Raw genomic sequence first — 22,244 nt, 5'->3', positions numbered from 1 at the left:
AAGGAATTCTTGGGTCTCCTCCTGCTCTGGGCTCCCCACTTCAGCCCACCATCCATCCCCTGCTGAGAGCAAGGGTCTTCTGACTAAACTACTTACCTGTGAGTCAAGGCCTCCTCCTTCAGGTTCTTGGGTGGGACCTCCTACCATCCAATATTTCACTCCAGCCTGTTGACCACCAATCACTTTCTGCTAGATTTGGGTAGGAAATTGACAGGGCCTATGCAAACAAAGCGTAGGTGTTAAAATTTCTCAGGCCTCATGCTATGGAATTTTGATTGAAATGGTAAGCAATATTATCCTGTAAGACATAGAATGTGGAATAGAAAAATATTTGTGTCAAATATAGAAACATTCAAAATATTCATGCTATCCTGTTTGGAAAAGCTCCAACAATTCATTAGCAGTTATGGAGACCCTTTTCTTTTCCCCACACAATTCAGTTAAAACCAGGGAATGACAGTCTCCAATATTAACATTCACGTTTATACGCACTGAACCTCAGCTCTTCTGAAGTGTGCTATTCCTAATTAACAGTACAATTGTGCAGTAAAACCCTATCCACCTGGAACAAACCTCTTAGAATTAATTTCACAAGGGGCATCCATGATAGCCTTCAATAAATGTTTAATCTGTGGAATTTAACCTGAGACTAGACACATCTTCAGGCCTCTGCTGGTTTGTAATATATATGAAGCTTAGTTAAAAAAAATCATGGAATCTAAGAACAAAGATATCAGATGGAGAAATTGGGCTGTGTAGCACCCAATTTTTAGGTACTAGGCTTTGTCCTAATATTTGAAAAGGGGGTCTGAGATGCATATGCATTCTTCTGACAAGAAGTGCGCTGGACACAATTTTTGGCAAAGACGTTTGTGCGCTGTTATCATCCCCATAGAGTCCTAGAAATTCCCAACAACTGACAGAAATAAACCCAGGGTCAAGATTTCATGTTTTGAGATTCTTACTGTAACAAACAAACTAAAATCAACATATATCAAACATTACTAAACAGACAACTAATAAAACAAGCTAAAGAAAAGGTACTTTTGCATTAATTAACACAATCCAGATTGGCTTGCAACTCCTTTTGCTGTGCACTGCACCTCTGGCAGATATATGGCATTGCATGATCAAATCCCATGTTACTCCCAGCTTTCCAGCAGGCTCACTTCTCCCTGGTGTGCCATCTTGAATCATCCAGTGTTCTCCAAATATCGTTCCTCTCAGCCTAATTATTCCAGAACTATCTTCCACCAGCAAGACCCACCTCTCGGCAACTCCCTGTTCCTTAAATCTTCACGAGTCCACTCTGTTCCATCTTTTTCTGTTTGAATAGAGAACCCCCAGCTCTCACCAACATTCTGTTTAGTTGCTAACACAAAAAGTATTTTCTTATTCTTCAAGCAATAACTGCATTGTCCCCCCCCCCCCCTCTCTCTCTCTGCTCTTTGTTTCCAAAGAGAAGCTATCCTTTTTTCTGTGTTAAGTTGTGAAAACTATCACCTGTTTTTCAGGGTTTCTTTCTCTATGATAATGAGGTCACATTGGCCTTCCTCCATGCAGAGGTGTAGTATGACCACAAGACCCACTAACCAGAACATTCTGTTTTACCTTAAGTTACAGGAAATATTTTAAGACATAACCGTCTTGTAAAGTCTCATGCTCGTAACAGCCCATACGCGCCGAACATGCCAGAAGTGCCAAGTGGATGATCTATCTTGGTCTCCCCCTGAGTACCACAGCATCACAGAAGCCTGCCTTAAGCCAACTTGATTTGTTTCATGTGATATCAAGAAGTGGCTGACTGCATTGGATATAGAGCAAAGGCTATGGGCCCTGACAACATTCTGGCTATAGTACTAAGACTTGTGCACCATAATTAGTTACGTATGTAGCCAACCATTTCCAGTACAGCTACAACATTGGCATCTATGCAACAATGTATAAAATTACTCAGGTATATCCTGTCTACAAAAACACAGAGCAATTCCAATCTGGCCAAGTGCTGCCCCATAAGTCTACCCTCTAACATCAGCAAAGTAAGGAAGGTGTCGTCAACAGTGTTACCAAATGGCATTTACACAGCATTAGTGAATAGTCATTGTTAAGTTTGGATTCTTCTAGGTCCATTTGGCTCTTGCCCATGGTCCAATCTTAGTCCAAATATGGACAGAATTGCTGAAAAGATGTGAGGTGAGAGTTGCTGCCCTTAACATCAAGACAGCATTTGACCAAGTGTGGCATCAAGGACCCCTGGCAAAATTTAAGTCCATGGGAATCAAGGGGAAGTCTCTAAACTGATTGGAATTATGTCTAGCACAAAGGAAGATGGTTGTGGTCGTTAGATCCAATCATCTCAGCCCCTTGACATTTCTGCAGGAGTTCCAGAGTAGTGATCTGGGGCTAACCATCTTTGGCTGCTTCATCAATGATCTTCTCTCCACATTCACTGATGATTACATAATGTTCAGCACCACTTGCAACCCCTCAGATGCTGAAGCAGTCCGTGTCCATATGCAAGACCTGGACAGTCAGGCTTGGACTGATAAGTGGCAAATAACATTCACGTCATACAAGTGCCAGGCAATGACCACCTCCAACAAGAGAGAATCTACCATCTCCCATTGACAATCAATGACATTACCATCATTGAATCCCCCACTATCAATATCCTGGGGATCACCATTGACCAGAAATTGACCAGCTGTATAAGTAACGTAGCTACAAGAGCAGGTCAGGGGTGGGGAATCCTGCAGAAAGTAACTCACTTCCTGACTCTCCAAAGCCTTTCCAGTGTCTACAAATCAGGAATGTGATGGAATACCCACCACTTGCCTCGATGAGTGCAGCTCCAGTAATATTCAAGAAGCTTGACAACATCCAGGATAAAATAGCCCCTTGATTGGTACTCCATCCACTACCTTAAATATTTACTTCCTCCATTACACAGTGACAGCACTGTGTACTATCTACAAGATGCCCTGCAACAACTTGCGAAGCCTCCTTTGACAGCACCTGCCAAACCTACAACCTCTATCATCTAGAAGGGCATGGCAAGCAGACGCATGGGAACACCACCACCTGCAAGTTTCCCTCCAATCCACAGACCATCCTGACTTGGAACTATATAGAAACATAGAAACCAGGAGCAGGAGTAGGCCATTCAGCCCTTCGAGCCTGCTCCGCCATTCATTATGATCATGGCTGATCATCCAACTCAATAGCCTACTCCCGCTTTCTCCCCATGTCCTTTGATCCTTTTCGCTCCAAGAGCGATATCTAACTCCTTCTTAAAAACATACAATGTTTTGGCCTCAACTACTTTCTGTGGGAGTGAATTCCACAGGCTCACCACTCTCTGGGTGAAGAGATTTCTCCTCATCTCAGTCCTAAATGGTCTACCCCATATCCTCAGACTATGACCCCTGGTTCTGGACTCCCCCACCATCGGGAACATCCTTCCTGCATCTACCCTGTCTAGTCCTGTTAGAATTTTATAGGTTTCTATGAGATCCCCCCTCATTCTTCTGAACTCCAGTGAATATAATCCTAACCGATTCAATCTCTCCTCATATGTCAGTCCCGCCATTCCACGAATCAGTCTGGTAAACCTTCGCTGAAATCGCTCTATAGCAAGAACATCCTTTCTCAGATAAGGAAACCAAAACTGCACACAATATTCCAGGTGTGGGCTCACCAAGGCCCTCTATAATTGCAGCAGGAGATCCCTGTTCCTGTACTTGAATCCTCTTGCTATGAAGGCCAACATACCATTTGCCTTCTTTATAGCCTGCTGCACCTGCATGCTTACCTTCAGCAACTGGTGTACGAGAACACCCAGGTCTCGTTGCACATTCTCCTCTCTCAATTTACAGCCATTCAGATAACAATCTGCCTTCCTGTTTTTGCTACCAAAGTGCATAACCTCACATTTATCCACATTATACTGCATCTACCATGCATTTGCCCACTCACTCAGCTTGTCCAAATCACACTGAAGCATATCTGCATCCTCCTCACAGCTCACCCTCCCACCCAGCTTTGTGTCATCTGCAAATTTGGAGATATTACATTTAGTTCCCTCATCTAAATCATTCCTGATCTCTGCGGTACCCTGCTAGTCACTGCCTGCCTTTCGGAAAAAGACCCGTTTATTCCTAATTTTGTTTCCTGCCTGCCAGCCAGTTTTCTATCCATCTCAATACACTACCCCCAATCCCATGCACTTTAATTTTACATGCTAATCTCTTATGTGGGACTTTGTCAAAAGCCTTCTTGAAAGTCCAAATAAACCACATCCACTGGCTCCCCCTCATCAACTCTACTAGTTACATCCTCAAAAAACTCCAGGGATTTATCAAGCATGATTTCCCTCTGCCACTGTTTTCCAAGTGCTCAGCTATTAAATCTTTTATAATGGACTCTAGAATTTTCCATACTACTGACATCAGGCTGACTGGTCTATAATTCCCTGTTTTCTCTCCACCTCCCTTTTTAAATAGTGGGGTTACCTTAGCTACCCTCCGATCTGTAGGAGCTGTTCCAGAGTCTATAGTATCTCAGAAGATGACCACCAATGCATCTATTATTTCTAGGGCCACTTCCTTAAGTACTCTGGGATGTAGATTATCAGGTCCTGGGGATTTATCGGCCTTCAATCCCATCAATTTCCCCAACACCATTTCAATATTAATACTGACTAATACTAATATTGCCATTCCGTCACTGTCACTGGATCAAAATCCTGGAACATCCTTCCTAACAATGCTGTGAGCGTACCTACACCAGACGTACAGTAAAAGTTCAAAAAGGCATCTCACCACCATCTTCTTGAGGGCAATTAGGGATGGGCAAAAAATGTTGTCCTTGCCAGCAATGTCCACATCCGATGAAAGAATAAAAAATAAACACAGGCAGCAAACAGAACAGCAAAATTATGACATCAATTAGTGTTCATAGTTGATTTGATACCCATCCTAGGCCCTATCTTAACTTGCACAGCTGATCATGCTGTAAATGAAATGAAAGACCACCATTGCCCACCAGCATTATTTAAAGGAATCATGAACCTCTCATAACCTAGTTGCTGCATTTTTTTTTTGGGCTGCTGGTGCAATTGTAAATATTTTTGGAGCTTTCCTATTCCTGACTATAATTTAATTCATCTGTAGGAGTGGTCTGGCTGGTGTTGAAGTGCTTTGTGCTGACTTAAAAACTTCTGTTGCATAAAGTTGCTTCCAGACATGGATGTTCTGGCAGAATTTCTTCTATGAATAGAACATGGCTATGAAATTTAAGGGCGGTCATGCAGAACAGAACAAACTATTAGAAGAGGGAAGAGGTGAAGAGGCAGAAGGGTTCCAACAGGAATCCCTATCTGTTGAAACTCTTGGAGCAATTTGCTTACCTCAACTTCAGCAAGGACCAATGCAGGGGATGTCTTTGTTTCACCAAAGAGGTTGTGACTGAAATCTATACAACGGCTGCAGCCACAATTCAAAGCAGGGCAAGGATCACATTGCCTGTGGCTATCAAGGTGACTGTTGCTCTTAATTTTTATGTGTCTGGCTCCTTCCAGGCTCCTGCTGGGAACAAAACCAGCATCTCACAGGCTGCAGTGCGCTGTTGTACAAGGGAGGTCACTGAGGCTGTCAATACACAGAGAGACAGCTTCATCTCATTCCCTCTTGACTGAGACAAACAGGTGGAAACTTTCAATGGTTTGCAGACTTCCCCATGGTACAGGATGCTATTGACTGCACATAAATTGGCTTGCATGTGCCTCAGGTAAACTTAGCCATTTTCATGAACCAAATGTGATTCCACTCCCTGAGTGTGTCACTACAAGCAAAGCATCATGCAGATGAATGCCAGACATCCTGGCAGTGGTCATGATTCCTTCATTCTGTGGCAGTCCTTTGTTTCATTTGTATTTGACACACCATGGCAAGTCAAAGACTGGCTACTGAGCAACAAGTTTATCTACAGATGACATTACTCGTGACTCTGCTCCTGGCTCCACACTCATATTTACAGCAGGACTACCATGAGAGACATACAGCCACAAGAAACAGTATAGAGCTCCTCTATATTTTCATCAAGGCTTTCCCTGCCTGACCTGCTCTGGAGGAGGAGCCCTGCCTTACACATTTGTTGGGGTATCAATATATGTGATAGTGTGGTGCATTCAGCACAGCCAGTCTATTATGAAGGTTGGCAAAAGCACATGCAAGACAGACACTAAGGAATTACACAAATTTGATTAGTTTATTTTCATAAGCCACATGTCATGACTGAGTTCATAAAATTGAATTAAAGGCTGTTGGTGAATGGGGAGCCCCCACAACCGTCTTTCAGGTGAAAAACTGAGACTTGAAGCAAAAGAAAGAAGAGGAGGAAAAGGAAGTGCAAGTGGGATAAAGGAGGAAGTGCACAAAAAGTGAAGAGAGAGGAAGAGAAAGAATGGCTATAGCATAGATAACCTCTTTGCCTGACCTCAATGTGATCAAATAATTCGTGAGAATGACCAGTAACGTCAACCGCACCTCCCCATTCACCAACAGCCTTTAATTCAATTTTATGAACTCAATCATGACATACTGCTCATGAAAATAAGCTAATCAAACTTGTGTAATTCCGTAGTGTCTGTCTTCCATGTGCTTCTGCCTACCCTGGTGTTCCTACAAGGTGCTTCCTCAGTGGCCACACTATGGTTGGTGGAAAGTGACTTTCAGTGGAGGAGACATCAGGTGGCCTTGGAGGGTAACACTGAGTTGCTCTGGGCCAAGGTGGACTGGCTTCAGACTGTACCATCTTGGCCTTTGCTGCTGACTGGCTGAGAGGCAGCAGCAAAGGCACCAGTGGAGTGGCAGGGAAAGCAGTAGGAATACTGTCATCCTGAGAGACAGTTGGAGGTTTGTACTCCATGAAGCCACTGTCACTCCCCAGGGGCAGTTTCTCAACAATCCTAGAGTGAGAGAGTGTTGTGCTGCCTCTGGAGTCCCCTTGAACAGTGGCACCCAAGGCCAAGGTGGTAGAAGTTTGAGCTCCACTTACAGTAGTTACACTTTTGATGGAAGCTGTGTGTGCTGCATGGAAGCTGCAACATCAGCTGTCACACAATCCATCATGATGGGTATCACAACTGTGATGATGGTGGTGATCACCTATTCAGCCCCAGAAAGGGTAAGCTTCAAGCTCTATGCAAAGCCCAATGCCAAATTAGAATTGGACTCCACAATCTTCCTTGACAATGTGTGCAAACTTTCTGGCAGAATTTCCAGTGCACTAAGCATTTGGTTATGAACACCCTTCTTCTGAAGCCTGGCCTATTGAAGTCCTCATCTGACTTCTCAGCAGCAGAGCTAGTGTGCAACCTCACGCTCGAGCAAGCTGGCACTTACACCATCCTTTTCTTCGGCCCTGGTACTTGCACGCTTGTGCCCAGTATCTCACCATGTGCAGATCCCTCCTCTATTTTAGCCTCTAAATGACGCGCAGGATCAGTCTCTGGACTAGTAGGTATGCGTGTAGGAATAAATGCCAGCATATCTTCTTTTTCAATGTTTGCTTTCTCTTCCTTTATTGACTGGTAAGGTTTCAGATCTTGGGTACCTGACAACAAGTGTTGAGTTCTGTTAAGAGGAGATGAGAAAGTGAAAAATGCACAATTACATCATCCGAAACTTGTGAGCGAGAAGGCATTATGGGACAAAGGATAAGTGGAATGAGAGAAGAGGAGTAGGTACAAAAGATGCCTTTATCATTAATCCCTCTTGCCCTGCCAGTGACTACAGGCCCAGTGATGCCTCTTCCAATGATGGCCAGCATGGAGTCTTTTCCATGGGCAGGTATGTTTTCCTTCCTCTGGTTGTTTGCCTCTGTCTGATGTTAAATGCCAGCTTCTCATGCAAGAAAGAGAGAAGAGTGTCGGTTAGTGTCCTGCAATATGTTTGGATGATGTGGTTGTCATGGCGAATAGCTACTAGTTTGTGAGCTATTAGTTATGCATGCAAGATTGCAATCATGCTAAGAACATGAGGCTGAGGTAAATCATATTAATTAAAATGTGTTGAATACTGGTTGATAAGAAATTGTTGGTAGATGGGTGATGGGGATGTTGTGAATTAAGTGATAAATGAGGTTAATGGTGCAGTTTGTATAAAATGTAATTTGAAGATTGAAACCACCCTTTTTGTCAATACATGTCAGATTGTTAAACTTCTTTCTGCAGAGCATCCATTTTCTTGGAGCAATGCACCTGGCATTGACCTCTGCCCTTACTTGTTCCTACTGCCTCTTGTGCATATGTCTGGAGGGCCTTCAGCTCTCCTACAAACACAGGATGTCTCTCCTTTCCACCTATTCCACTAAGACATCCAGTGTGTGTCTGAAAACCTTGGGTGCTTCGTGTTCAGCAATTTCTCAAAGTGTTATAGCCCAGATTGACATTTGAAAAAACTCCCATCCTTCTTGCAGTCACAATCCACCACCCCTTTCAGAGATGCAAGCTGCTTTTAAGCAGTGCTAACCACTTGTAATGACAAGCCCCTGCTGAGGTTGCAGCCAGTGCACAGCACAAGGAGCACTAGATTAACACAGCCATCATTCAAAAGAGCAGGCAGCACCAAGTTACCATTTTGCCTGCAATGCAATCAATAAGCTTGGTTTAATCTTGAATCATCCCTACACGTGTTTTTTAGGGGTTAGAAAATTTCTCCCTTCATCTACTTCACTGATATGAAGCTCGTGTCTTAAAGCAATTCATAGGATGAACCACCTTCTATAATTTCAACCCTACATTGTTTTGCAACAATATGAAAAAAGTATTTTTGCCAAGAGAAATGATTTTTTCTTAAAACCTATGGGATTTTTACAGTTTTTTCCAATAAATATCCTATTGGGATATAAACAATATTAGATTTTATAGAATACCTCATAATTTCTGTAGTATGAAGGTCTAGCACAGAAAGGGTTAATGTGGGACTGGGTACAGTGCTGCCCACAATGCGATGTAAAGGAACACATGACCCAAGTCTAGGGTGCAGTCTTGTACTAGACAGAGACATGTGTAGAGGCAAGCATGGACCCAGCTCCTAGCTTAGACCTTATACACTATATATGTATATAGTTACTAGTAGTTAACTATTATATTGCTTCTCTCGGGCTGCTTTGCTCAGCAAACACAGTTGCACGCCTATCTACCAGTGAGTGAGTTAGTAAAGAAGATACTGCAGATGTGGAGACCAATGTAAGATGAAGAACATGCTGTTTATTAACATAAGTAACAGAGCACTAACATGTGTCTGCTTCTCAAACCAGACCCTGTTCTAAACTACTGATTAACATTGTAACCCACGCTACACAGCAATTGGGTAATGCAATCATGTGGTCAATCTGCTCACATTCTCTTAAAGGTGTATTGTACTTCAGATTACCACATTAACAAACGCTTACCGTTAAACTATACAAGACTCAGGACCTCTTCCTGAGACCTACCGAACCACACATATCATACAACAATTTCAAGTTCCTACAGAAATTTAGATTTGTCAGTACGTGTGACCCACATTTCTATTGTATAAGGGCAGACAACATATACAAGTAGTGAAAGGTCAAGGCCATAGTTTGTGGCTTTTCCTTATTTTTTTCCCCTATCTTTGCAAGGCAATAACCCATGCTTGGGGACAGCTCTCCTCCTGCCCATGTTTATTGCATAGCATAGAAAAACAACTGTTGTACAGAGGTGGCAGCAGAATTCCCTGATGGTGAACTTTCAGATGGCACATGTTCCCTTTTCTATGGAACTGGTTGTGCTTCAAATGTGAATTCATGAACCTTAGTCAGGGAAGGAGCATAGTGAGTATTTTTTGTTTATTAGATCACAACACCACAATGTTGTGATGAGGGAAGGAATAACGTAGTCTGATGACAGGAAAACAGTTTTAAAGAAATAAAACGCCACAGTCTGTGGGTTGAATAAAAATAAACTGGATGTAAAAGTCTACACTTCCCCTTAAATTAGAATGAATTTTTTTAGCTCACTCCTTGTGTGTAAAGGTGGACTGGACAGATTCTTCTTTCCTTTCCCCTTCTCAATTGCCTTTCCTTCACTTTATAATGACTAAAGAAGTTTCAGTCTGAACTGAACAACTACACTTTTGTTCATTCTTGATACAGATTTAGAATTCAAAAACGAAGAGACTTTTGAAGTAAACCAGTCGATTGCAGGAGTCCATCACTCAAGAACAATAACATACATTTCAGGTAATGCTATAAACTGTACATATGCTTGAGGTTTAATTTCCTTTCAGTGTGATTCGTGAAACATCAGCCTGATACTTAGTTTTATTTATAGCCACTACTGAATCTTTTTTTAATTTCTGGGACCAGCCACACAAAAGTTGTCCTGAAAAATAAGTCTAGCTGGTCTGGAAGCTTTAGTGTACTGGATTATTGCCCATTTTCAGATGGTTTCTGAGTGGGTGGGAGTGGGATATTTGGGAAAACAACATTCTGCTCGCTCTAAAGCTCCACTGCTGCTTCCGGGAGTTTTGTCCAGAGTGATGGCGGACATCAAATATGTCCACCTGCTTTTGAGCAGGTGTACGCAGATTATGGGCTTATGATGGGAATACATTAAAGCACTTATTTCTTGTTATTCTTAACATAGCAATTCTGGATATCAGGAATGTCTTTGCATTCCTGGCATCCAGTAATACTAAGGCAGTTGGAACAGGAGGTTATTTAAGCATCATATTATCTAATTTACTTGGTCAAATCAGGGGTTTAAAGTTACATTAATGAAAATTATGTAATTTTGAAAATGATTACCTAATAGAAACATTTATAAACCAAACCATCAGATGTAAAATAAACTCTCCCTTATCTTAACTGTTACAGGTCCTCTGCATATTTGCATAATTGCATACTTACATAAATGTGCATTGTTGTATCAAATTTAATACATTTTGAATATATTAATTTATTGAAGGTATGTACAGAATTCTATTCAATTCTGCAACAGAGAAACCAGCCCCAGACTGTGGAGCTGAAAAGCAGGGGAAAAGTAATGTCAAACTGTGAAGTCAGATTTACAGTGGTTTCAGCCTCTAGACTTCCCAACCAATTCTTCCTGCATCTCTGCTAGTCAGCCTAGCCACAAACCTGACTGCACCAAGCTTTATATAGTTTGTGGTACTGAGCATTCAAAACTTACTTACACGCATTGACATAATGATCACATAAACAATTATACTCAAGGGAGCTTTACTTTAATATCTTCTGTCATAAACATTTAAAACTGTAATGGTTTCCTGTATTGTGGGCCTTCACCCTTCATCGTTGGTTGTTCAATAATAATGTACAGGTGCTCAATAATAGATCAGTTTACATTAGAGACACTACTAACATTTTACCGAGCAACAGTGAACACTAGAGATATGTTTTAATACATAATGAACACATGCTGAAGAAGCTCTTAATTATAGGTAGGAAATATATAAGAAACTAATTATTAAAGCTATCTCTTTGAATAAAGTGTCTTTCCTGAAGTGAATTTTGTTTGTTAATTGATAAATAAAGAGTATTATTCATTACTACTACATATGTTATTTATAATAATAGTATCAATCATTGGACCCATATTTGGAGTGATAATACTTGTTCTGATTACTTGGATTGCAAGGAAATTAACTGGAAAAGCAACATCATCAGGTAAGCAAGTGAAGCTCTATAAAAGAGAAAGGTACTGATATATTTTATAAAATATTCCTAAATATTAACAGTTTAAGTTGTACTCCTTAGCTACTAATGTCTCAGTAGCCATTTCTTGTTCCTGTGAGCTTTGCCTTAAAGTTATAGGCAAAGGTAGTTAGAGAATATACATTTCACTTAGAAATCTTCTTAAAGTGACACCATAAGGAAGAAGTCCAAACACATCTTCTTGCATGTGTACTTTTCTGGAAAAGAATGTGATTAATTTTTGTGTTAAGTGAGGTTTGACATTTCAATGAAGCAAAATGGAATGGTTCCATTTTACACACTGTCAGAGAAGATTTCTCAATGAAACCAAAATCACAATTAATATCATAGAAAGAATTTACAATTTTGTTATCCATAGTGATAAAAATCCTTGTACCAGCATTATACATTCCCAGGTCAAAATTCTTGCTATGCTTTGCCAACAAAGAAGACATATTTCCTGTTTTTAATATAGTAAATCATAGTGAATGATCACCAATGTATTGACAACTGTAAACAGAGTGGAAAGATTGCCTCTGATCACTATCTCTAACAAAATCTGGTCTCTTTCTAATGTTTCTGTGAAAAAAAACATACAAAATCTTCCTCCTTTGTTTATGATGTTGCATATAGAAAAAAAAAACAAAAGACATCTGCCCCCAATTGAAATTAACCTTAACCTCAGATTGGTTAATCCCATCCACCACTTTAAATATTCACTTTACACTCCATCCGCCACCTTAAACATTCACTTCCACCACTTGAACTAATTTTCCTCTGTGACTTAACGTAAATAAAATCCTCTCAATCAATATGACAGTAAAATGGCAATAAGAGATTTTAAGTGTGAAGTAAGCTAGGGAAAATCATACTGGTAAGTGAAAAGATTCATGTTTTTATAATGGATGAATATCCTTTGACAGCAGTGAAAATGAAAGAATGGGTGTGCATCCAACACTGAAATCACATTTATACCGGCACTGTTTATTTACATTCCAGGAATTCTTTATCCATGTGCCACCTTCCAAACTTTATGCTGCTAAATGTTGGCTGCTTTATCCCTTTGGCAGACTCACAGGCCCAGAAAAGGTCTAATTGTTTACCTTCTGGAATATGGACCTAGTTCATGGATTCTGGTCTCCAAAATCTGAGCTAAAACAGCAACAGTATTAAATCAACTAAAACATATCCAGTCAATGCTATCTTATTGGTGGCATTGTAAAATAGATCTTCAGAAGCATCCAGTAAACATTGGGTTATAAATTTAAGCAGATTATTTTGACTCTTCAGAACATTGGCAGGACTATCTTACAAATAGGTGAATTAATGATCGGCTTTGGGACAAATTTTCCTCTTTTGCATTTGAGCGTTAAATAAGTACCTGAATGGAACATATGGAAGAGAATCATGTAGTTAGGATCATACACCTGTAACAGAGTGAACTTGATCTTTCTCTGTGTGCTTCTCCCAGACAATACTTAACACCTAAGTTCAAAATGGAAAATTGTTGTTCCTTTTCTTCTCGAGGATGTAAATGTATTGAAAAGGATTCAGAGAAAAATTATTTAACATTTTTTGGGGGGGCCTATATTCTAAATTATATCAATAAACTGACTTAACTAAGTATAGTTTTGTGGAATTTGGGAAACAGCCTGATGTAAGTCTTTGCAATGATGAAAGCAATGCATAATATCGATATGTGTTCTTTTTAAGTTTAACTATGACGAAAGTAAAGAACATAAATACAAACTAGTCAACTCTTACCAGAGGCTAGAGATTCAGCTGTTGTTTGTCCAAGATGGTAGACTGATGCATGTAATAAAGTTTCATCAAAGCCATTTAGTGCCAAACCAAAATTAACTCATTTAAAAAATGTAGGCTAATTATCTGTCTAGCGAAGGGATGGAAGTTACAAGGATCAGGTTAGACCTAGTTGATTAAATGTGAAATAGTAAAAGGGCAAAACAATATTATCTGGAGGAAATTTGCTGTTTTGGCTTCTTGAAAATTTTGCACATATATAGTCACCTTTTAGGAAAATTAAATAAATTAAGAGTGGCCTATGTCTTAGAAATGTTCTCATGTTTTTAAATGTTCTGATCATATTGGGGATGGATTGGGCTTGGTTGGTAATGCAAAACAAGTGTCATTGAGTAGACTGTCCATTTTCCACACTTTCCTCAATTTTCTTTTTCATTGAATGCAATGATATGTTAGATATCTATAAAATGTGCATTGTACTACATGTGAGGGGCAACCTTCACAATGTATTTAGTTATGACCTGTTCTTTTAAATTTTTTCTGGTAATATACTAGTTTTGTTTTTTTCTTAAAAGGAAATAGAACTTCACTGTCAATCCAGACCACAACTTATCCAATTTATGGCAATTGGAATAACCCAAAAAGTATCTGGTAAGTATTTTGTTTATAACATGATTTTATAACTGGACGTTGGAAAGAGATTACTGAAAATCAAAAGTCAGAAGGACAGTTTGAATTAATTAGTAGCAATGAATCCAATGGTTTGGGCATCACAGTAGTGAAGTACATGTCTAAAGAACCTCCAGAGTGTACAGATCAATAATAGAGATATTATTGCAAATTTACAATTCCTGTTACAATGCCTCAAAGAATTCAATTTAATTTTACGCAGAAATAAAAGAGACAAAATTAAAGTATTGGCTGTGCAATTATTGTGAGTCAGGAGGATTTTCCAATGGGATGAATGTGTTATTTATTCACTGTCCTGCCAATGCCTTTTTATATTATGCTTTCATTACAGGAAGCCATTTATGTGGAATTTTTGGCCTGATGTTTATTCTACTCTCCACTTAGTTCAGAATAAAAATGAGCACTTAGGGCAATAAGGATAATTTCGTTATTATTTCTATAAGTCTAAGTGTTTATATAAATATTCAAAATATCAATAATAAGCTGATGACCCTGGACTAAAAAAAACTAAGTCAATTATTTATGTAACTTTTTTCATATTCGCAAACTTAACCCTGTAAAAATAGTGGAATTGGTACCCTAATTTACTTAGAATGGAATATTTATAAAAGGGCATCAGATGAATCCTTAATCTCCTCATCTTAACTCTTCATCAAAAAACCATTTAGATTTTACCACCCAGTCTATGCCAAAAAGAGAATGATGATACTTACCTGGCAGGGGAGAGACCTTGATCGCGTTTCTGCCAGGGAAAGGTCATCCAGCAATGGCTATAACCAATCAAACCCCATACAATGGGGTACCTAACATCATCTGAGCCATGGTGAAGGGCAGCGAAGAAGGAATAGTTATGGATCGGACCTTTTTCACCAAGAGGATCCTATTCAAGGTGTGTGGTTTCGAGGCTGTGGAGATCTACTGCCTACAGGACTTCCCCAACGCTGGATTTTTTGATGTAACGTTCAAGCAAGTGGCAGCTTGCGTCAAGTTCCTGAGGTGTTTGAGGAGAAGAGAGACCTGCCGGAGATGAAGATCCTGACGGCGGGGCCGCTCTTTGCTCTGCCGTTGCAACGGGACCGGGTAGCAACGGTGTATCTTTACAACCCCTTCGTCCCTGTCACCGACGTGCTCACCTTCCTCACCAGGTACTTCGATAAGGTTGGGAGCTGCACCGCGGTTAGAGACGATTTGGGGATCTGGACATGCAAATGCCAGGTTAAGGTCACGCTCAAGACCGATGGTAAGGGAGCCATCTTCCACCCTCCTTCCAGATTCACTATCGGGGGAAGCCGTGGCTACCTTGTCTATGCTGGCCAACCCAAACTTTGTCGCTCATGTGGCAAGGCTGGTCATGTGGCGGCCAACTGCAGCGCCGTCCTCTGCAAGAACTGCAAACAGGAAGGGCACCAGACAAAAGACCGCAAACAGGCTAAGTGCTGCAACCTGTGTGGCGAGGCAAGTCACCTCTACAGGACCTGCCCCAAACATTGCCATACCTATGCACAGGCAGCCAAAGCCAACGAGGGGGAAGCAGAAGAAATGCCTCGTGTCACTCTAACCACCAAGGCCCCCAGGGAGAACCAGGGGACAAAGGAGGACACAGAGAGTTATAAGATGGAGGAAAAGATTGGGGCAACAGACAGCTAATCAACAACAGTGCCCCCTGAACCTCCCACTCCTCAGGAGAGCGAATCAATGGAGGAGGAGGCAGCAGTGGGAAAGCAGCAGGGGGAGTGGCAGCTGGTGAAGAGAGCCAAAAGGAAGAAGGGGCTAAGAAGGAACCAAGCTATTTCCCAAACAAGAGGCAAGAGGCGTCTTTCATCTGACACGGATAACAAGAGCAGCAGCTCTTCGGACTAAGAAGGGCCAGGGAGGCACCGACAGAAGAAGCTGCAAAACGCTAGGGAGTTGGAGGACGAGACAACCAAGCTCCAGAACATTGGAGACAATGAGGAGACCAGCGCACCCCAACTTTGCCCACAACCCAAAGAGGCCAGTGTACCACAGCCCCAGGAATCTGGGAGCAGTGAGGCGCTCAGCGCACCCCAGCTCCGGGAAGCTGGGAGCAGCAATGCCCCAGAGGGGGAGAGGATTGGAGAAGCTTCTCCAACGAAGGTCATTTCAAACCCCGCTCTCTGCACGGACCCCCAGATGCCACCCGAGCAGAACACTCCCAATGGGGAGGTTCAGGGCAGTTTCCTCAGCCCATCCAAAGTAAGGCAATGTGAGCACACTACAGGCATGAAGGAGCACACTAAATATCTGGGCCTCTCAGAGACAACAGGTTTGGTAAGAGAATAAATGCTTTAAAATGGGTTTAGAGATTGTATCCATAAATGTGTGTAGCATTAAATCTACTACACGATGTGTTGCGACCTTGGATTACCTTGCCAAGGTCAAAGCTGACCTGTTGTTTCTGCAGGAGTGTGCGATACCACACCTCAGCTCCTACAGGCAGTGGTCACGATGGTGGTCCCATGGGCCATCGATCTGGTCGGGAGGAAATGACCCTCGTTCCTCCGGCCTGGGTATTCTGCTGTGGAAAGGCAACTTCACCGTCTCCGAGGTTAAGGAGGTGGTGGCCGGGCCCCTCCTCGTAGCAGACGTAATGTACAAGAATGCTCCACTCCAGTTAATTAACGTCTATGCCCTGTCACAAGGGGCTGAGCGGCTGGAGGTTTTTCAGCAGCTCCCACTGCTGCTGGCGACCTCCAGGCCGGTCATTCTGGGCGTGGACTTCAACTGCATCATCGATGTGGCTGGACGATCCGGCAGGGCTGACAGCAGATTGGACGCTGCATCCAGATCCCTGTTGGAAACAGTTAGGGATGCCAAGCTGCATGACGTCTTCAGCTACCCTGCAGATGGAGCACAGCGTAGATGCACCTGGTCACGGCCGGAGAGGTCCATCTGTTCCAGCTTAGACTTCCTGTTTGTGTCCCGTGCATTCGCAGTCAGATCCATCGACGTCAAGCCGGTGTTTTTCTCTGACCACTGCCTCCTACTGGCTGACTGTCACTTAGAGAAGGACCAGAGGGTGGGCAGGGGGGCATGGAAGCTAAACGTGCAACTGCTGACCCCAGAGAACATTGAGGAGCTCAAGAGGGATTACAAAGGTTGGAGAACCATGAAACCCCTCTTTGAGTCACTGATACACTGGTGGGAAGCGAACAAGGGAAACATCAAGAGGTTTTTCATCCTCAAAGGCACCGAGAAAGCTAGAAAGGAACAGAGGGAAATGTCCCGACTCCAGAAAAACATGCAGAATCTGCTCTGGCTGCAGTCAATGGGGGTCGATGTCAATGAGGAACTCCAAGAGGTAAAGAGCCAGCAAGCCTCGCTCTTTGCCTCGGAGGCCTCCAAGATCATCTTCCGGTCCAGAGTCCGCTCCATGGAGCAGGATGAGACGTGCTCACGTTTTTTCTTCCAAAAGGTACACAGAGAGAGCTCTGTGATCAGCAGCCTGAAGGAAGAAGATGGCTCAGTAAATTCATCTCAATCTGACATTTTGAGGATCAGCAAATCCTTTTATGCCGGATTGTATGACGCCCACAGACAGCACAGCCTCCCAGTCCTTCCTGTCCTCTATCACGGAGGTCTTAGACGACAGTACACGGGAGAGCCTGGACAAACCGCTAACTCCTGATGAACTGACTAAGGCCCTTGAGTCCTTCGAGAAGAGTAAAACTCCCAGAAGCGACGGCTTGCCAGCGGAGTTGTATTCAGCTCTGTGGGACTGGATCGGCCCGGACCTGCTAGAAGTGTACGAGAGTATGCTCCTGGCCGGCAGCATGTCAGAATCCATGAGGAAAGGCATTATCACCCTAACCTACAAGCACAAGGGGGAAAGGAAGGAAATGAGAAATTGGCAACCCATTTCACTGTTGAATGTGGACTATAAGATTCTGTCCAAGGTCATCGCCAGTCGGGTCAAATCCACTCTGGAATTGGTGATCCACCCTGACCAGACCTGCACTGTGCCGGGCAGGAAGATCTCTGACAGCCTCGTGCTGCTCAGGGATACGATTGCCTATGTACAGGACAGGGGTGTGGACACCTGCCTCATCAGCCTGGATCAAGAGAAGGCCTTGGACAGAATTTCGCACACCTACATGGTGGATGTGTTCTCCAAAATGGGATTTGGGGATGGAATTCGCAATTGGATCCAACTGCTCTACACTAACATCAGTAGCGCAGTCTCAATCAATGGGTAGGAATCAGATAGCTTTCCTATTAAATCTGGAGTCAGGCAGGGCTGTCCTCTCTCACCTGTTCTTTTCATGTGTTGCATGAGTCCATCAGGAAGGATCCGGGCATAAAAGGAGTGACGATCCCAGGCAGTGGAGTCACTCAGATCAAAGCCTCCCTGTACATGGGCGATGTCGCCGTCTTCTGCTCGGATCCGCTGTCGGTGCGCAGACTAATCAACATCTGCGATCAGTTTGAACTGGCCTCAGGAGCCAAGGTAAATCGTGGGAAGAACGAGGCCATGTTCTTCGGGAACTGGACTGACTGATCCTTTGTCCCCTTCACTGTCAGGCCAGATGGCCTGAAGGTGCTGGGGATATGGTTCGGAGGGACCAGGGCATGCGTTAGAAACTGGAAGGAGCGAGTGACTATGGTGAAAAAGAAACTGGGCATGTGGGAGTGACGCTCCCTCTCCATTGCGAGTAAGAACCTGGTCATCAGGTGTGAGGCACTCTCGCTGTTGCTGTACGTGGCACAGGTCTGGCCCATTCCACACTCCTGCGTGGTGGCGATCACCCGAGCCATGTTCCGCTTTATCTGGAGGTCGAAATGGATCAAGTCCGCAGGGACACGATGTACAAGCCTCTAGATAAAGGGGGGAAAAAACGTGCCCAACATCGCCCTCATATTGATGGCCACCTTTGTGTGTGACTGCATCAAGCGGTGCATAGACCCTCAGTATGCAAACACCATGTGTCACTACGTGCTGAGGTTCTACCTGTCCCCGGTGTTGCGAAGGATGGGTCTGGCCACGCTGCCGTGGAACGCTCCAAGTAGTTGGACCGTGCCATACCACCTGTCCCTCGTGGAAAAATTTATGCAGGGAAACACCTTTGACCACAAGTCCATCAGGCAGTGGTCAGCACATAACGTCTTCGAGGTCCTGAGGGAAAAGGAGGGGGTGGACCCGGTGGGATGGTTCCCCGAGCAGACTGTCAAAGTCATTTGGAAGAATGCCTCATCATCAGAGCTTTCCAACAAGCACCAAGACATAGTTTGGCTGGTGGTGAGAAAAGCCCTCCCTGTCAGATCCTTCCTACACACCAGGAGTCTCACCCCCTCTGCACGTTGCCCTTGAGGTGGCTGTGGTGGGGAAGAGACCATTGTTCATCTCCTTGTAGACTGTGCCTCTGCAAAGAAGGTCTGGAGAGGTATGTAGTGGTTTCTGTTGAGGTTCATCCCAAGCAGTTCTGTGACACAGGACTCTGTGCTCTATGGGCTGTTCCCAGGGACACACACCGAGACAAACATCAACTGCAGCTGGAGGATCATCAATTCGGTGAAAGACGCTCTTTGGTCTGCCCGTAACTTGTTGGTCTTCCAGCACAAAGAGTTGTCCCTGACCGGGTGTTGCAGACTGGCACATTCCAAAGTGCAGGACTACGTGCTGAGGGATGCATTAAAGCTTGGGGCAGCTGCCTCAAAGGCACAATGGGGAAGTGTCGCTGCCTAAGACATTTCTGCCACAGCGCACTGAGAGGCTGGGAACTGTAAAGAGTCCCTCGGGATGTACAGCTTAAAATGAATGTCTGCCAATGATTGTAATATTCATTGTTTGTACTGATACACCTTGTAATTCATGTTGTAAAAGTTGAACCTGATTGTATTTTTGTGATGATGATTTTGAAATGGTTTGAAATGTTGTTGAAGATTTATGAATTAAGTATATTTTTGCAAAAAAAAAGGAGAATAATGGCAAAATTTGGCTCACTGAATTGCTTTACATCCATCAGTTGGAATAATATTAATATTTCCATTATCTCCAATTTGGATATGTACAAGTTAGTAAGTAATTGAAGTCAGACCATAAAGTCATGAACTAACATTTCTTTGCTAGTGCATTATAATCGCAATTAACAATACTTAAGCCTTCAAAATTAAAGTATGCAAATCATTTGGCAGGTATAGTTAACTGATAGAATAAATAATGGAGATTACAATAGCAGTTCAGCTACACCATAGTAATTCAGCATTAACTGATTATTGCTGATTATAAACTGACACTGAACTTAATATCCAAGAATAATATAAATCAGTGAGATTAGTTCATCAATGGACTCTTCATATTGCTGATGGGTTGAAAGCTTAGATAGGGAGTCTACTGGACATCCTAATGGGGAGAAGGGTGCAGACCTGATGGGAGACATCAGTGGCAGTGGATTAAAAGAGAGATAGAGCAGAAGAAGGATGCAAACCTAACTGGAGGCAACAACAGCAGTGGTGGGACCTGCTCAAGTATTAAAAAGTGAGAGAAAAAAAAGTCAAATTGTGACATCGCAGAAAGGCTGTGAGATGATTGGCTGAGTGTTTTATCTTTGCATCTCTATCTCTAAAGTTAAGGAGTTAATATAAGCAGCTGAGAAATTAGTTTTTTTTTTAGATAATAAGGGTTAAGTAAAATATTTAAATGAACTTCCATATTTTAAGCAGAAGGGGAGTGAATAGTTGGTGAGTCTTTCTTTTTAAATAATAGGTTTTATTATCTAATACATATAGGAATGAGAAAGCAGCTCTCTCTTCTCGAGTGCACATCCCATTCCATGTGGGAACTCCGGGACTCTTCCCATGTCCGCAATAACCATTTATGCAGGGAATGTTATCAGCTGCAGCAGCTTGAGCTCTGGGTGTCAGTGATACAGCAGCCCCTGGCATCACTGAGGAACATCCATGAGGTTGAGAGCTTCATGGTCATTCCGCAGCTTTGGAGGAGGGACCAAGGAGAAACGGAATAGGTGACTACCAGAAAATTAAGAAGAAACAAGCAGGTAGTGCAGGAATTCCCTGAGCGCATCTCACTCTCCAACCGGTAGTCAGTTCTAAATACTGATAAGAGTGATGGTTCACTTGGGGAGTGCAGCCAGAGCCAAGCCCATGGCACCATGGCTGGTTCAACAGTACAGCATACACAAAAAAAAGACTGGAAGAGCAACAGTAATATGAGATTAAATAGTTCAGGGAACAGACAGGCATTGCTGCAACTCCGATGTGAATCCAGGTTGGTATGTTGCCTCCCTGGTGCCAGGGTCAAGAATGTCACTGAGCAGTTGCAGAGCACTCTGAGGGGATCAGGGTGATCAGCCAGCAGTCATGGTCCACATCAGTACCAATTGCATAGGTAGAAAGAGGAATGTGGTCCTGCAGTCAGAATTTAGGCAGTTAGATAGGAAATTAGCAAGCAGGACCTCAGGATTACTCACAGTTCTATGTACAAGTGAGTGTAGAAATAAGAGGATAAAGCAGATGAATGTGTCACTGGAAAGCTGTTGCAGGAGAGATAACTTTAGATTCCTGGGACATTGGGACCAGCCCTGGGGGAGATGGGACCTGTACAGGCCAGATGGGTTGCTACTAAACAGAGCAGTCTCCAAATTCCTTGTGGGGCAATTTGCTAGTGCTATTGGGGAGGGTTTAGATTAACCTGGTAGGGGTGTGGGAAATGAATACCAAGATAGACAGAACACTGGGAGAGGAAATTAGCACGAGAGTAACAAATAATAAGATAGTAGGTGAGTTCAGCATAAGGGGAAAAGTAAAGTCTAAACTGGGGTTATTGTGTATATAGGTGCATGCATAGAGTGTGGTACATAAGGTTGGTGAGATGCAGGTCCAAATAGACATGTGGAAATAAGATGTTGTGGTGATAACAAAGACCTGGCTCAAAGAAGGGCAGGACTGGATTTTAAATAGTCCTGGATACAAGGTGTTCAGGATATATAGGAGAGGAAGCAAATGGCAATGGGTGTCAATATTGATTAAGGAGAACATTGTAGTGCTGAAGAGAGAGGATGTCCTTGAGGAGAAAA

General features: G+C 42.9%; 1 protein-coding gene across 1 annotated transcript in view; it reads left to right on the top strand.

The window, feature by feature from the left end:
* Nucleotides 1-22,244, top strand: part of LOC121290869 — a 77,741-nt gene that overhangs the window by 38,769 nt on the left and 16,728 nt on the right. Inside the window, exons 3-5 of the mRNA XM_041211891.1 lie at nucleotides 10,180-10,266; nucleotides 11,626-11,715; nucleotides 14,079-14,154. Of these exons, the coding sequence (XP_041067825.1) occupies nucleotides 10,180-10,266; nucleotides 11,626-11,715; nucleotides 14,079-14,154 (253 nt within the window). The remainder of the gene's footprint in view (nucleotides 1-10,179; nucleotides 10,267-11,625; nucleotides 11,716-14,078; nucleotides 14,155-22,244) is intronic.

This window comes from Carcharodon carcharias, chromosome 18, assembly GCF_017639515.1.
Source record: "Carcharodon carcharias isolate sCarCar2 chromosome 18, sCarCar2.pri, whole genome shotgun sequence".
Classification (NCBI taxonomy): domain Eukaryota; kingdom Metazoa; phylum Chordata; class Chondrichthyes; order Lamniformes; family Lamnidae; genus Carcharodon; species Carcharodon carcharias.
This window is presented reverse-complemented; position numbering and strand designations above follow the sequence as displayed.